The sequence below is a fragment of the Grampus griseus genome (assembly GCF_964374135.1).
Source record: "Grampus griseus genome assembly, chromosome: 20".
In the NCBI taxonomy this organism is placed as follows: domain Eukaryota; kingdom Metazoa; phylum Chordata; class Mammalia; order Artiodactyla; family Delphinidae; genus Grampus; species Grampus griseus.
Window position 1 is genome coordinate 5436131 of NC_139014.1, and position 13001 is coordinate 5449131.

General features: G+C 53.3%; 1 protein-coding gene across 1 annotated transcript; it reads right to left on the bottom strand.

The window, feature by feature from the left end:
* Positions 1–857: 857 nt before the first annotated feature.
* Positions 858–11657, bottom strand: CPSF4L (cleavage and polyadenylation specific factor 4 like; the record flags this gene model as incomplete). Its single annotated transcript, XM_082678769.1, is given in 7 exon segments — positions 858–957; positions 2520–2596; positions 2600–2613; positions 3447–3542; positions 8411–8563; positions 10959–11009; positions 11555–11657. Coding segments are annotated over 7 exon segments (594 nt in total).
* Between the last annotated feature and the right edge of the window lie 1344 nt (positions 11658–13001).

The following is a 13001-nucleotide window of genomic DNA, read 5'->3' on the forward strand; positions in this document are numbered from 1 at the left end:
GGCGTCTTCACTAGAAGGTCCTTCAGTTCCCCAGACCCACCAGGGGTATTTTTTGGTAGCTTCTACCAGTTGACTCTTACTGGCATAATGGCTTATTTTTCAACACTACAAGAGAAAAAGTTAATGGTGTGACTTTTAGTAAATTCAAATCCTAAGAGAAAAATCCTAAATTGTCTAGAGCACCCTAGGAGATGGTTAGCTGGCTTTCTGCTCATAAATGAAGGTCCATTTCTGGCCTGAAAAAGGCTTTGAGGTTCAAGCCCCATCATCACTAACCCAAAGAACAGGGCTGTGGATGCATGAAGACCAGGAAATCCATCGTGTGAGGAAAGCAAGGCCTGATAGTACAATTCTCTTGCAGACTAGAGAAGGCAAAGGTCAGGACAGTTCAGAGGCCATCTCATGAGTGTAAAACATGATTTTCTTCCTGAGGAACCAGAAGATAACAACCAAGAAATGTAAGGTGTGACATTCCCTTCCTTACCAAGCCGCCCCTTACCAAGACTGTGCCAAGTCTTAAGGCTATTATGTATAAATAACTCAAGGGATCGTCAGGTAGCAAAATAGTGCATGAAAGATGTTTAACTTATTAACCTTTTAAAGAAATAAACAGTCTTATCTGGCAGGAAATGCAAATAAAATGAGGTTACTGAGACCTTAAAATTGGAACAATTTGGTCTCCCCCATTCTCTCTTAATTTGCACTCCTAAACCTCTGTCCGATTTTATCTTGCTAATCACCCCTCGTCTTGCCCTCAACAGAGCAGTAGCCCAGCTCATCACCACTCACCCTGTAACACGGGCCCTCTTCCAGGGCCCTGAGCCCCAGGCAGTAAGTGACCGGGGGCTCCTGGGGCTTCATCTGAGGGTGGAGAAGCAGACACTCTTTCGGGGAAGGGGGCTTGTGAGGTTCCCAGGCAGAAGCAGGAGGTGCCGAACCCACTGGCCGGATGACAAGCTGCAGAGAAAGTGAAGCCAAAAGGAAACATTTATAGACACTCCCTGTGTAGAAAGAGGGCAGGGACTCCGGCCAGGCCTTCAGACTGAAACCAGGTTGCGAAATGCCTTCGTTTACGCCTTAACTGCCGAAAGCGTACCTTTTGGTGGACGTTGGAAATGGCTTGTGAATTCCCCAGTGTTGACGATCACTTCCCACCCGCTGTCAGCGATCCCACTGGGAACCAGCAGGGGTCGCCCTCCTCATGTGCCAGTGCCATCCCAGCCTAGGGCTGTGTACAGAACCCCTAATTAGCAAGAGCTCGGTTGCTCCCCCCAGCGTTCGTGCTCCCTCTTTGGCCTCTGTCAGACTTTACTGGCAGGCCAGCATGCAGACATCCCCACCGGGACCAGCAAGCTTTTTCTGCAGGAGCCCAAACAGTAAATATTTTCAACTTTGCGGGCCATCTGGTCTCTGTTGGAGCTACGCAACTCTGCCATCGTAAGCATGAGGAACAGTCAGACAGTATGTAAATGATGAGCTTGGTCCTGTTCCAGTGAAACTATTTATGAGCACTGGAATTTGCATTTCCACACATCGCAAAATGTTACTTTGGATTTTTCTGTCACCACCTTTAAAAAGTCATTTTTAGGTCCCAGGCTGTACAGAAACAGGCAAAAGGCCAGATTTGACCCCACAGGCTGTGGCTTGCTGAGCCGGGATGGAGGCTCTCGTATCAAGACTCGATATCAGGGGGAGGCAGATCTGTTCCCATAGGGACCAGGCACAACCAGGATGGCCCTGATTCAGAACAACTCTGGACCACGGGTCCTCAGCTAGACCCCAGGTTCTTGAATAAAAACCACACCTGTGTTCTGCAGCTAAGGAGAAGGAAAGCCTCAGGGGCCGAGAAGCTCTGCCTGAAGCAGAGACGACGGAGGTCCAAGGGGGTCTGGGAGGAGCGACCCCGTATGTGTGCCTTTCCCAGGATCCGGGGAGCAGATGGTGTGAGAGTGAGGGCACCTGGGAAGAGTGCAGGGCTGGGGAGCAAGGGTTCCCCAGGGAACCGTGCAGTAAAGGAGTGAGCCACATCTGCCCCCCCTCCTACCTGCACTCACCTTCAGGTAACTTGGGTTGAATAAAAGATTCATCTTGGGGCTGAGGGAGGCATGGAGAGACATAGTTACAGCCGCGCTCTAGGCACCGCCCAAGCTCACTGCTCATTAACACGTCCTGCACCAGCCTGAGGCAGGTTTCCTGTTCTCAGAGCCCCACAGGGAAGGAGCCGGCACCCCAGCCAGGGAGAACTGCAGAGGATGGGGGTGGCGGGTAGGTGTTGAATGTCTCTACTCCTGTTTCTAAGAGCTATACACCCATCCCCAGCAATAGATAGGCACTAACAGGATGGGTTAGAGTTCAGCGCAGCCGACAGCACCAGGAGGGGTGGGCGTAGGGTGGGCGAGAACACCGTGGGTAGGTGCTCGCCGGACACTTCACTCCCCACCCCAGGCCCGTGAAGGTGCAGAAGGATCTAGGTCTAGAAGCCAGAGAGTGGGCCCGGCACTCGGGGGAGTCACACTTACCGTGCAAATTGGCATTTGGGTCCCTCGGGGCAGAAGCCAGCCGAGTACTTAATACACATTATTCTGCGGACGTGGCGCTATTTACACAGGGGACCTGCTGGGCAAAGAAAAAACAGCTAGAAGGATCTTTAGCTAGTGGGGGAAACACACATGTCAAAGCTTACCGGCAAGGGGAAGCACCAACTTCCTAGCCACATGCCTGAGATGGGAAAGGGCACCTCAGAATGTGTGGGAGTAGGTGTCAGCTGGCCAGGCCTGAAACAGCAGCGTCAGAAGTGTCCCTAACGCGCTGTCTTGGAGGACTTCCATGGATGTGGGCTGTAACATGCTTTTATTTATTTAGCTGTAGCAGGTTTGGCTGAGCAAAGGCCAGCCAATCACACATCTTACTAATCCTCCTTCAGCCGCCCTCCCCTAAAATCCTCCCCGAACCAGGGCTGCCAGGAGCTCAGTAAGAACACCACACCCAGATACCGGAAGAGAAAGGACGGCGGTGCTCAGAGCACGGGGACTCCAACGGGGGCCCTGCCTCCGAACTTTGGCCAGATAGGGACAGTGAAATGTATTTACGTGACGCCCAGATGGGAAGGAACAGAGAAATGTCTCCTATGGGTCAGACCCGATGCGCAGGGCTGCCCGAGGGGTCCTACTTCCACCTGGCCCAACGGCCCTCAGGGGAGCTGGTCCCCTTTTCGTATTTGTTCAAGGTTACACAGTCGATACATTCTGAAGCCATTGGGATTTGAACCGCAGTGAGCCTACTCCACCATGTACTGCAGAGGGTTTCCACTGGGGGGAGCTACAGAGGCCTGCTGTGGGATTTCAACCTGGGGCGGACCTCCACAGGCCGCATCAGGAATGTGCATCCTTCCCCTGCCGGGAGACTCCCCCATGTCCCCTAGAGCCCCCTTTCTGTCAGGGCCTCACCGTCCTTGCAGAAACCTTGGTCATACCACGGACAGTCCCGGGTCTTGAAGGCCGGCTTCACATGGAGAAAGGGACATTCCTTGTTGCTGCAGTCACCTGAAAATCCCAGAGTTCTTGGTGCATAAGTGGGTTCATGTTTGCAGTCACTTCCGCCCTCCCGGAACAAGACTGACCCTGCCCCTTGCGTATAAGCCACTTCTCTGCCTTCTGGTGGTCAGCAGCTTTTTGAGGACAGCAAGATATTTCTAAACCTTCCTGCAACCTAAGAAAGGCGGATCGCAATCGTACTGGCTAAGCGGGACTTGGGTGTGAATACACACATCTGCTAGAGTTGGGGCAGGGCCAGATATCCGGAGGTATTTAGAGACTACTTGGGAGGAAGGAACGAGGAGAGATGGGGAAGGGGAGACCCAGAGCCAGCAGCTTAAGGTCCAGGAAGGCATAGACGCTGCGTGAAGGTGTTGCCGTGCACGTGGCTAAAGCTTCATCTCTATGATGAAACCTCCATGGCTTCCAGAGTAAAGGGGTGCAGTTCTTTCTGGGGGAAATGCCAAGAAGAGCAGAGCACTGCTTCAAAGCTGGCACAGGGATTAAGATAAATGCAACACAGAGGGACACCTGTAGTTTCGCAAAGCCTGTGCCGTAACCTGTCTGTGGATTAGACCAAGACCCCGGGCTCCTAGGAGGAGCCAGCCCTGTCTGCATAGACCACAGGAGTTAGGGAGGGAGTCTAAGCACTCTTAGCTTCCTCTTAGGGACCCAGGGGCTCTGAAGGACCCAAGGGGGAAGATTCAGCCCTGTTTTCACCTCATTCAAGTAGAGAATTGGTGAGTGTTTCCAATCTCATCCTCCTTAAAAGCCTACAACTTAACAATGAAAGATCAGAAGGAGAAATTAAGGGAACAATCCCATTTACCATCACATCAAAAAGAATAAAATACCTAGGAATACACCTGCCTAAGGAGGCAAAAGACCTGTACTCTGAAAACTATAAGACGCTGATGAAAGAAACTGAAGATGACACAAACAGATGGAAAGATATACCGTGCTCTTGGATTGGAGCAAATCAATATTATCAAAATGACTGTACTACCCCAGGCAATCTACAGAGTCAACGCGATCCCTATCAAATCACCAATGGCATTTTCACAGATCTAGAACAAAAAAAAATTTTTTTAATTTGTGTGGAAACACAAGAGAACCCAAATAGTCAAAGCAATCTTGAGAAAGTAAAATGGAACTGGAAGAATCAGGATCCCTGACTTCAGACTATACTATAACGCCAGTCATCAAAACTATGGCACTGGCACAAAAACAGAAATACAGATGAATGGAACAGGACAGAAAGCCCAGAAAGAAAGCCACACACCTATGGTCAATTAATCTATGACAAAGGAGGCAAGAATAAACAATGGAGAAAAGATAGTCTCTTTTCAATAAGTGGTGCTGGGAAAACTGGACAGCTACATGTAAAAGAATGAAATTAGAACACTCCCTAACACCATACACAAAAATAAACTCAAAATGGATTAGAGACCTAAATGAAGACCAGATACTATGAAACTCCTAGAGGAAAACATAGACAGAACATACTTTGACATAAATCACAGCAGTATCTTTTTGTACCCTTCTCCTAGAGTAATGGAAATAAAAACAAAAATACACAAATGGGACTTAATTAAACTTAAAGGTTTTGCACAGCAAAGGAAACCATAAAGAAAACAAAAAGACAACCTAAAGAATGGGAGAAAATATTTGCAAATGATGCGACCAACAAGGGATTAATCTCCAAAATATACAAACAGCTCATACAGCTCAATATCCAAAAAACAAACGACCCAATCAAAAAATGGGCAGAAGACCTAAATAGACGTTTCTCCAAAGAACACATACAGATGGTCATTAGGCACATGAAAAGATGCTCAACATCACTAATTATTAGAGAAATGCAAATCAAAACTACAGTGAGGTATCACCGCACACTGGCCAGAACGGCCATCATCAAGGTCTACAAATAATAAATGCTGGAGACGGTGTGGAGAAAAGGGAACCCTCGTGCACTGTTGGTGGGAGTGTAAACTGGTACAGCCACCATGGAGAACAGGTTCCTCAAAAAACTAAAAACAGAGTTACCATATGATCCAGCAGTCCCACTCCTGGGCATATATCTGGAGAAAACTATAATTCGAAAAGATACATGCACCCCTATGCTCATAGCAGCACTATTCACAGTATCCAAGACAGGAAAGCAACCCGAATGTCCACTGACAGATGAATGGATAAAGAAGATGTGGTACATACATACCGTGGACTATTACTCAGCCATAAAAACGAATGAAGTAATGCCATTTGCAGCGACATAGATGGACCTAGAGATGATCATACTAGGTGAAGTAAGTCAGAAAGAGAAAGACAAATACCATATGATATCACTTGTATGTGGAATCTAAAGAAAAAAAACACAAATGAACTTATTTATAAAACAGCAATAGACACACAGACAGAGAAAACAAATTTATGGTTACCAAAGGGGGAAGAGGGGAGGGATAAATTAGGACTTTGGGATTAGCAGATACACACTACTCTATGTTAAATAGGTAGACAACAAGGACCTACTATATAGCACAGGGAACTCTATGCAATATTTTGTAATAACCTATAATGGAAGAGTCTGAAAAAAGAATATACATCTATTATAGAATATATATATAGAACTGAATCACTTTGCTGTGCACCTGAAGCTAACACATTGTAGATCAACTAAACTTCAATACATTAATTAATTAAAGCCTACAACTTAGCGCTTTTCAGAGCCAAAAGGAACGCCATAGTGTCAATTCCACTGGTTTCCGAGCAGCTCCAAAGAGATCTATTTTTTACATTGGGCTTGTGCAAAGCAAGGTTCCACCTGAACCTTCAAGAGTACCACTCCTTCCCCAGAGTTTCAACCCCACTCTTATCCAGTTCTCTCATTTCACAAACGAGGACACCAGGTCTCTCGGCCAGCAGGTGGCACCGCACCCCACCCGCCCGTCTGCCTGTCAGAGCCCCCTGCCCAAGGTACCTTTGGGACGAGCACATCCCAGAGCAGAACCAAAGCCCCCAGGCTTCCTAGCTCCTTTCAACTGCCCTTTCCCACTCCTACATCTCCCCAACAATTTTTTTTTTTTCAGGCTCCGCGGCCATGGCTCACGGGCCCAGCCGCTCCGCGGCATGTGGGATCTTCCCGGACCAGGGCACGAACCCATGTCCCCTGCATCGGCAGGCGGACTCTCAACTACTGCGCCGCCAGGGAAGCCCATCCCCAACAATATTTTTTAAGTAAAACGATTTACTTCCAATGAGAACTGTAATTATGCTTTGATATTAGAAAAAGGTATTCATTCATTTACTCCAAGAGCAACAAACACGGGTTACCTATTGTAACCACCAGTGTATACGTCCGCCCTCACAGTAGGGATTATTTGAGAGCAGAGCGAACCTAGTTCTATTCCCGTATCCATGCCCAGCACGACCCCAATCCCCCAAAGAAAGCCAACCGAGGTTTTTGAAAGAATAAAGGGGCATTTTAAATTAAGAGCTTTTTAGGTGACGCGACCAAGGGGGACCAGGATTCATATACACTTTGCCCTTTCTTACAAGGGACACATGCGGGCAACCCTCATGAATTGCCACCGCCAGGTCTCAAGTCCGAGGAGAAGGCAGGAAACAGAATTTGAGCCTGGGGGCTTCCCTGGTGGCGCAGTGGTTGAGAGTCTGCCTGCTGATGCAGGGGACACGGGTTCGTGCCCCGGTCTGGGAAGATCCCACATGCCCATGCCGCGGAGTGGCTGGGCCCGTGAGCCATGGCCGCTGAGCCTGCGCGTCCGGAGCCTGTGCTCCGCAACGGGAGAGGCCACAACAGTGAGAGGCCCGCATACCGCAAAAAAAAGAATTTGAGCCTGGGGGAAGCTCTTACTGACCTTGGGGGGTGGGGTACCTTCTTCCTGGATACCCAGGAATGCCCCCCCATGGACACTAATGAGGAACAGCTGCCCACAGCCCCCCCCCCGATGTTTCAAAGCCAAGCCGCCTCAGTCAGAGGTGTCCCTGGAGGCTGGCCCAGCTCTCCCTCCAAGTCCCTCTTCGGAATACAGTTTGAAAACTACTAGACTAGATCATCCTTAAGGCTCCTTCCAGCTCTGAAAAGCACTGAACTGTAAAAGTTTATGGAGAAAGATAAGACCTGAAACACATGCACAGATCCCGTTCTTAAACCGGCAGTGGCTTCCCCCTATGTAGCCCCTCAGATGACAAAAGACTTGAGTCAGAGGGGGGTGACATGCGGGTCCAGACCTGACCACACAAGGTCATTTCAGGGGCCAAACTTCTGAAGCTCGCCATCTCCCGTTTACAGTGACTTTCTATTGCCAATCAGTGATGCCAGTTTTCCATTTACCGAAGCAATGTAAAGTTTTCTTCTAAAAGAGGAGTTAAAAATAGCAAGACGGTCTATTGCCAAGGAGGCGATGGTGCGCGTCGCCGGGGCAGGTGCTTTGTGGAGACCTGGAGCACCGTGAAAGTGCTTGCTGTTTGGGAAACACTGGCTCCGACTCACCCCAGCCCATCCCGGGGCTTGAGAGAGGGCGTGTTCAAGGCTCGTTTCCAGACAGCCCGTCTGGGTGCGTGATTAGCCAGGAGTGGACCAGGGAGGGCAACCATTCAGCCTTTGATTCCAGCCCTCTCCCTCCCCCGGCGGGACCGGCTGCGTGTGCCCGAGCCTGCTGGGGCAGTGAAGCAGGGCTCAGAGGACAGTTCCAATTTTTCTAGGGGGTTGGAGAAGCAAGGCCCCCGCGGCCTGGTCTGCCCACCTGGGACACGCGAGGCCTCCTTTGGGGGCCCCTCCCCGACTTCATCCCATCCCTCGGCCCCCACTGCTACCCTCCGGGGTGTGTGGGCGGGAACCGGGAAGGGGCATTACCGACCGAACTTGGAGTAGAAGTAGCACACGGGCATCCTGGTGACGTCGTACTGGTGCAGGAACTTGCACTGGTCGCCCTTCTTGCACAGCCCCCGGAGCCAGTGCTTACACACCACCATCTTCTCCCCTCGGTCGTGCCGGAAGGGGCACAGCTTCCCTGGGGACACCAGAGCACCCAGCTGGGGGTCCCCGCTCGCCTAGAGCCTGAGCCCAGCTCACCCCTGGAAGGAAGGCCCACCACCCCTTCCCCTGGAGCCTGGGGGAGGCTAGGATTGGGGGCCAGACACGGCTTAAAACACAGCTTCAAAGCCCTCTCTGCCTGGCATGGTGCCCTGGCCCTTCTCGAACCCCGGGGAGCCCCCAGGCTGTCAGGACACCTTCTGCAGCACCTTCCACACCCCTCCCCTCCAGCCTGACGGGGTGCTCCTACCAGACAGCAGAGCCCTGGTTTCCAGCCCTGGCCCCCCGAGCCGCCACCCATCCTAGCAAGGTGCCAGCACAAAGCGAGGCTCATAAAGGACCTGTTGAATTCACGTCTTAAAAAACCAAATGGGGCTTCCCCGGTGGCGCAGTGGTTGAGACTCCGCCTGCCGATGCAGGGGACACGGGTTCGTGCCCCGGTCCGGGAAGATCCCACGTGCCGCGGAGCGGCTGGGCCCGTGAGCCATGGCCGCTGAGCCTGCGCGTCCGGAGCCTGTTGCTCCGCAACGGGAGAGGCCACAGCAGTGAGAGGCCCGCGTACCGGGAAAAAAAAAAAAAAAATGTTCTGTTTCCTGATTCCAGAGATCTAACATGGTGACGTAGGAGCCAGCTTGGTAACAATTCAGAAGGAACTGGAAATGCTACATTTCACCCTTTGTCATCTTCACTCAGGTGGGCTTGCCGTCGGCAGGAAGGACATCCCTCGGTTTCTTAGCAGGACCCGTCTCGTGCTTGGCCACCTCTCCGATAGAATTTGTGGGGTGCTGGGGAGGTGTTCTTCTTAAATAGCCTTACCCTCCAGCCCTGGCCATTGGCTTGCCTGGGTCTGACTTTCCAGACCTAAGAACAGTTTTATTTCTTTGCAAGAGGGTATCTCTGTGAACCACTGTTCTAGAGACTGGATGGACCAAGCTGAGGAGACAGGACCCCAGGAGGCATCACTAGTCCTGGCTTCACAAAGCCTGGAGTGGCCGACAAGCTCATTTCCCTCCTCACCCCATCGTCCAGGGCTGCCCCAAACATGGACGAGGCATGTGGCAAAAATGGCCCTAGGTCCCCCCCTGTGCCTGGGCCCCTCCTGGCCTCCCAGCTTCCCAAGAACAAAATCACTTGGATCCCAAAAGCAGGTCCTAAACTCATTCAGAGTTTCTTAACCTGGATCTCTAGGGGGGACTGGAGACCCCCAAATTGGAGGCAACTGGGGGCAACTGGGTTTCCATCGGAAGAGCCCGTGAGTGGTTCAGGAGGCAGAAGCAAAGCTGAGAGCCGCTGCTTTTCAGTCAGGTACCCCACAACCCCCGAAGCGCTGCTTTTGGGGAGAAGAGTTTGGAAGAGCAGTTTTTCCGTTTTGTTTTGTTCTTTTGGCCACGCCGCGTAGCATGAGGGATCTTAGTTCCCCGACCAGGGATCAAACCCACGCCCCCTGCGTTGGGAGCTCGGAGTCTTAACCACTGGACCGCAGGGAAGTCCCCATGGAAGAGCATATCGTTGAGCCACGTTGGGATGGCGGAGAAATAAGGATGCTTGTTGTAGCATCTCAGAGACTGTGGCCAGAGCTTTCTTAGGACACAAGAAATGGATGCAGGGACTTCCTAGTGGCACACTGGTTAAGAATCCACCTGCCAATGCAGGGGACACGAGTTCGAGCCCTGGTCAGGGAAGACCCCACATGCCGCGGAGCAACTAAGCCCGTGCGCCACAACTACTGAGCCTGCGCTCTAGAGCCCGCGGGCCACAACTACTGAAGCCCGCGTGCCTAGAGCCCGTGCTCCGCAACAAGAGAAGCCACCAAAATGAGACGCCCGCGCACCGCAACAAAGAGTAGCCTCCGCTCGCCACAACTAGAGAAAACCTGCGTGCAGCAACGAAGACCCAACGCAGCCAAAAACAAATAAACTTATTAAAAAAAAAAAAGGAAATGGATGGAACAGCTGAGCAGGTCCCAAATTAATTCGGAGGACAAGAGTAGGGGGAAGGAAAGCACTCCCCCCGCTGGGGGAAAATAAATAAGTCGGAGGGCTCCTGGGAGCACACAGCTGACACCCACAAACAATCCCACCTCCAGCAGGGCAGAAAGAAGGGAATGTCTCCTTCAGGGCAGCCCTGCCTGCCCTAATCAGTGCTAGTGAATCAGGGAAATGCTGGGGGGGGGGGGGGGAAGGTAGGCTTCTGGACAGAGCCCCCAACTTGCCCTTTGCCTACTTTTTATAAGACTAAAATTTTGCCCCGTCCCACCTTCCCCTCCCCAGGTGCAAATCCAACACCCTATTCCAGGCCAAGCTGAACCCCGTGTGGCCTAGACAGCCCCCGCTGCCACCCACCCCCAACCCCAGCCCCACCTGCTGACCCACCTTTCTCGCAGAGCCCTTTAGCGAAGAAGTTGCACACAGCTGAGCCGGACTCTGGAAGGAGAAGAACGCAAAGGAGGGGGGCAGCTTCTCCAGAGGCTGTGGCTGTCAAAGGGCCCTCACCCCTCCAGCAGCAAGTCTCCCTTCTACCCACCAAGGCCTGGGCCTGGGGGTCCTCAAGTCCTGGCCCTTGGGTTGCCGGCCTCAGGAGCCAGCCTTCAGCCTCCACACCTAAGCCCCCCCAACTCTGAAACGGAGGTGCTGGAAGGGCCCCAGGCCCCCCGGGAGCTCGGGAGGCCAGTGTGCTTCTTCCCAACTTCTTTCAATTTACCTCTCTCGGGTCTGCTTGCCCAGAAGCCAGCCCCATTTTTTTTTTTTTTTTTTGGAGTCCTGGAAAGGATGTAAGAGGGGGGCCTGAGAAGCGAGGGGCTAAGCTGGGCCTCCCAGATGGCGGGCCCAAGCCCCCCTGCTCCTCCCTGGCGAGCAGCAGAGAGAAGGGGCCGCCCCATCAGGGAGCCAAGCAGAGGGGCCTGCAGAGAAGGCCGGCGGGGAGGGAGGGGGAGGGCAGGGGTGGCGGCGGGGTCCCCGTCCTCACTCACTGTCCATGCCCTGGAAAGGCAGGAGTCCAGTGCCCTTCTGCATCTCTACATCCTTCTCGAAGGTGAAGGTGATCTGCTCCAGCCCTGCAATGACCTCCTGCATCCTCTCTCTCCTGCTGGGGCTACTAAAAGTTGCTCAAGCCGCCTGCAGATGGGCCTAATATAGCTCATCAGAGGCCCTTAAGGGGCCAGGCTCTGATGCAGAACCCCATCTCCCCGGCTGACTGCTGAGTTATACTCCCCAGGCACAGCTAGACAGGCGTTACCTGATGCAGGTGCAGACGCCCCAGGGCCCCAGTCCCCTACACCTGTACCTAAGTCCCACTCTCAATGCGCGCTGCTGGGGAGGGATGAGCAAAGCGCCACACGCTGCTTATCTCTACATGTTCCCAAAGACGCCCATGCAGACGTTACCAAGCCCGTGTTCGTACTTTTTTTTTTTTTTTTTTTTTTTTTGCGGTACGCAGGCCTCTCACTGTTGTGGCCTCTCCCGCTGCGGAGCACAGGCTCCGGACGCGCAGGCTCAGCGGCCATGGCTCACGGGCCCAGCCGCTCCGCGGCATGTGGGATCTTCCCGGACCGGGGCTCGAACCCGTGTGCCCTGCGCGTACTTTTAATGTAAAGACACAGCCACAGGTGAGCTGTGAGGAGACTTGCACAACCCAGCCCCGGCGAGGCTGCGCTGAGTCTTCTGGATTCGCGCAAGCTGGCGCCTGGGAGCCGGAGGGCCTGGGGGCGGGGCGAGCGGTGCAGAAGGAGGGAGCCCCCCTCGGCCCCCGCATTTCCCTTCAATCAGGCCCCAGCCCACCCCTCCCTCTGGGACTCCTGACGCCCCTCCTCTGGCCTGAGCGACAAGCCAGAGTGAGCTCTTCACGGGAGAGAGGGAAAAGGACCGACTCCCGAGGACTCGGAAACTGCGGGATGAATAGCGCTTTGTCTACCACGCACACGATCCCGTGCTGGGCCGGGGGGCGGGGGGGAGGTGAGACCAACCGGAGGCCGCGGCCTCGCAGCGCGGGCTCCGCCCGCCACCCCGGCGCCTCCCACCCCTGAGAAAGTGCTTTGTAAACGAAATCTCTGTGCAAATGTTGTTTTATCATCGTTACACCACCCCTGCCCCCAAGGCTGGGGACGTCGGAAAAGGCTTTCCAAGGAGCAACTGCGGGCTCTAACTGGGGCAGGCTTCCCCCTGCCCCTGCTCTGGCCCCCAGCAGGCCTTCCCTGCCGACGGAGCTGAGGTTTCAGAGTTGCTGGGGGTCGATGCCCGCAATCCAAGCGCCCTCCTTCCTGGACGCAGCAGGGCGAGGCGGGCCGCGCCCTGTAGGCCTGCGGCCGGGCCAGCAAGAGGGAACCTGCTGGCTTGTGTTTCCGCCTGGCTGTGGCTCCCACACTTTTGAACCCTGGATCAGAAAAGAAAACGGCCGGAGAGATAGACACCTGGAGCCCA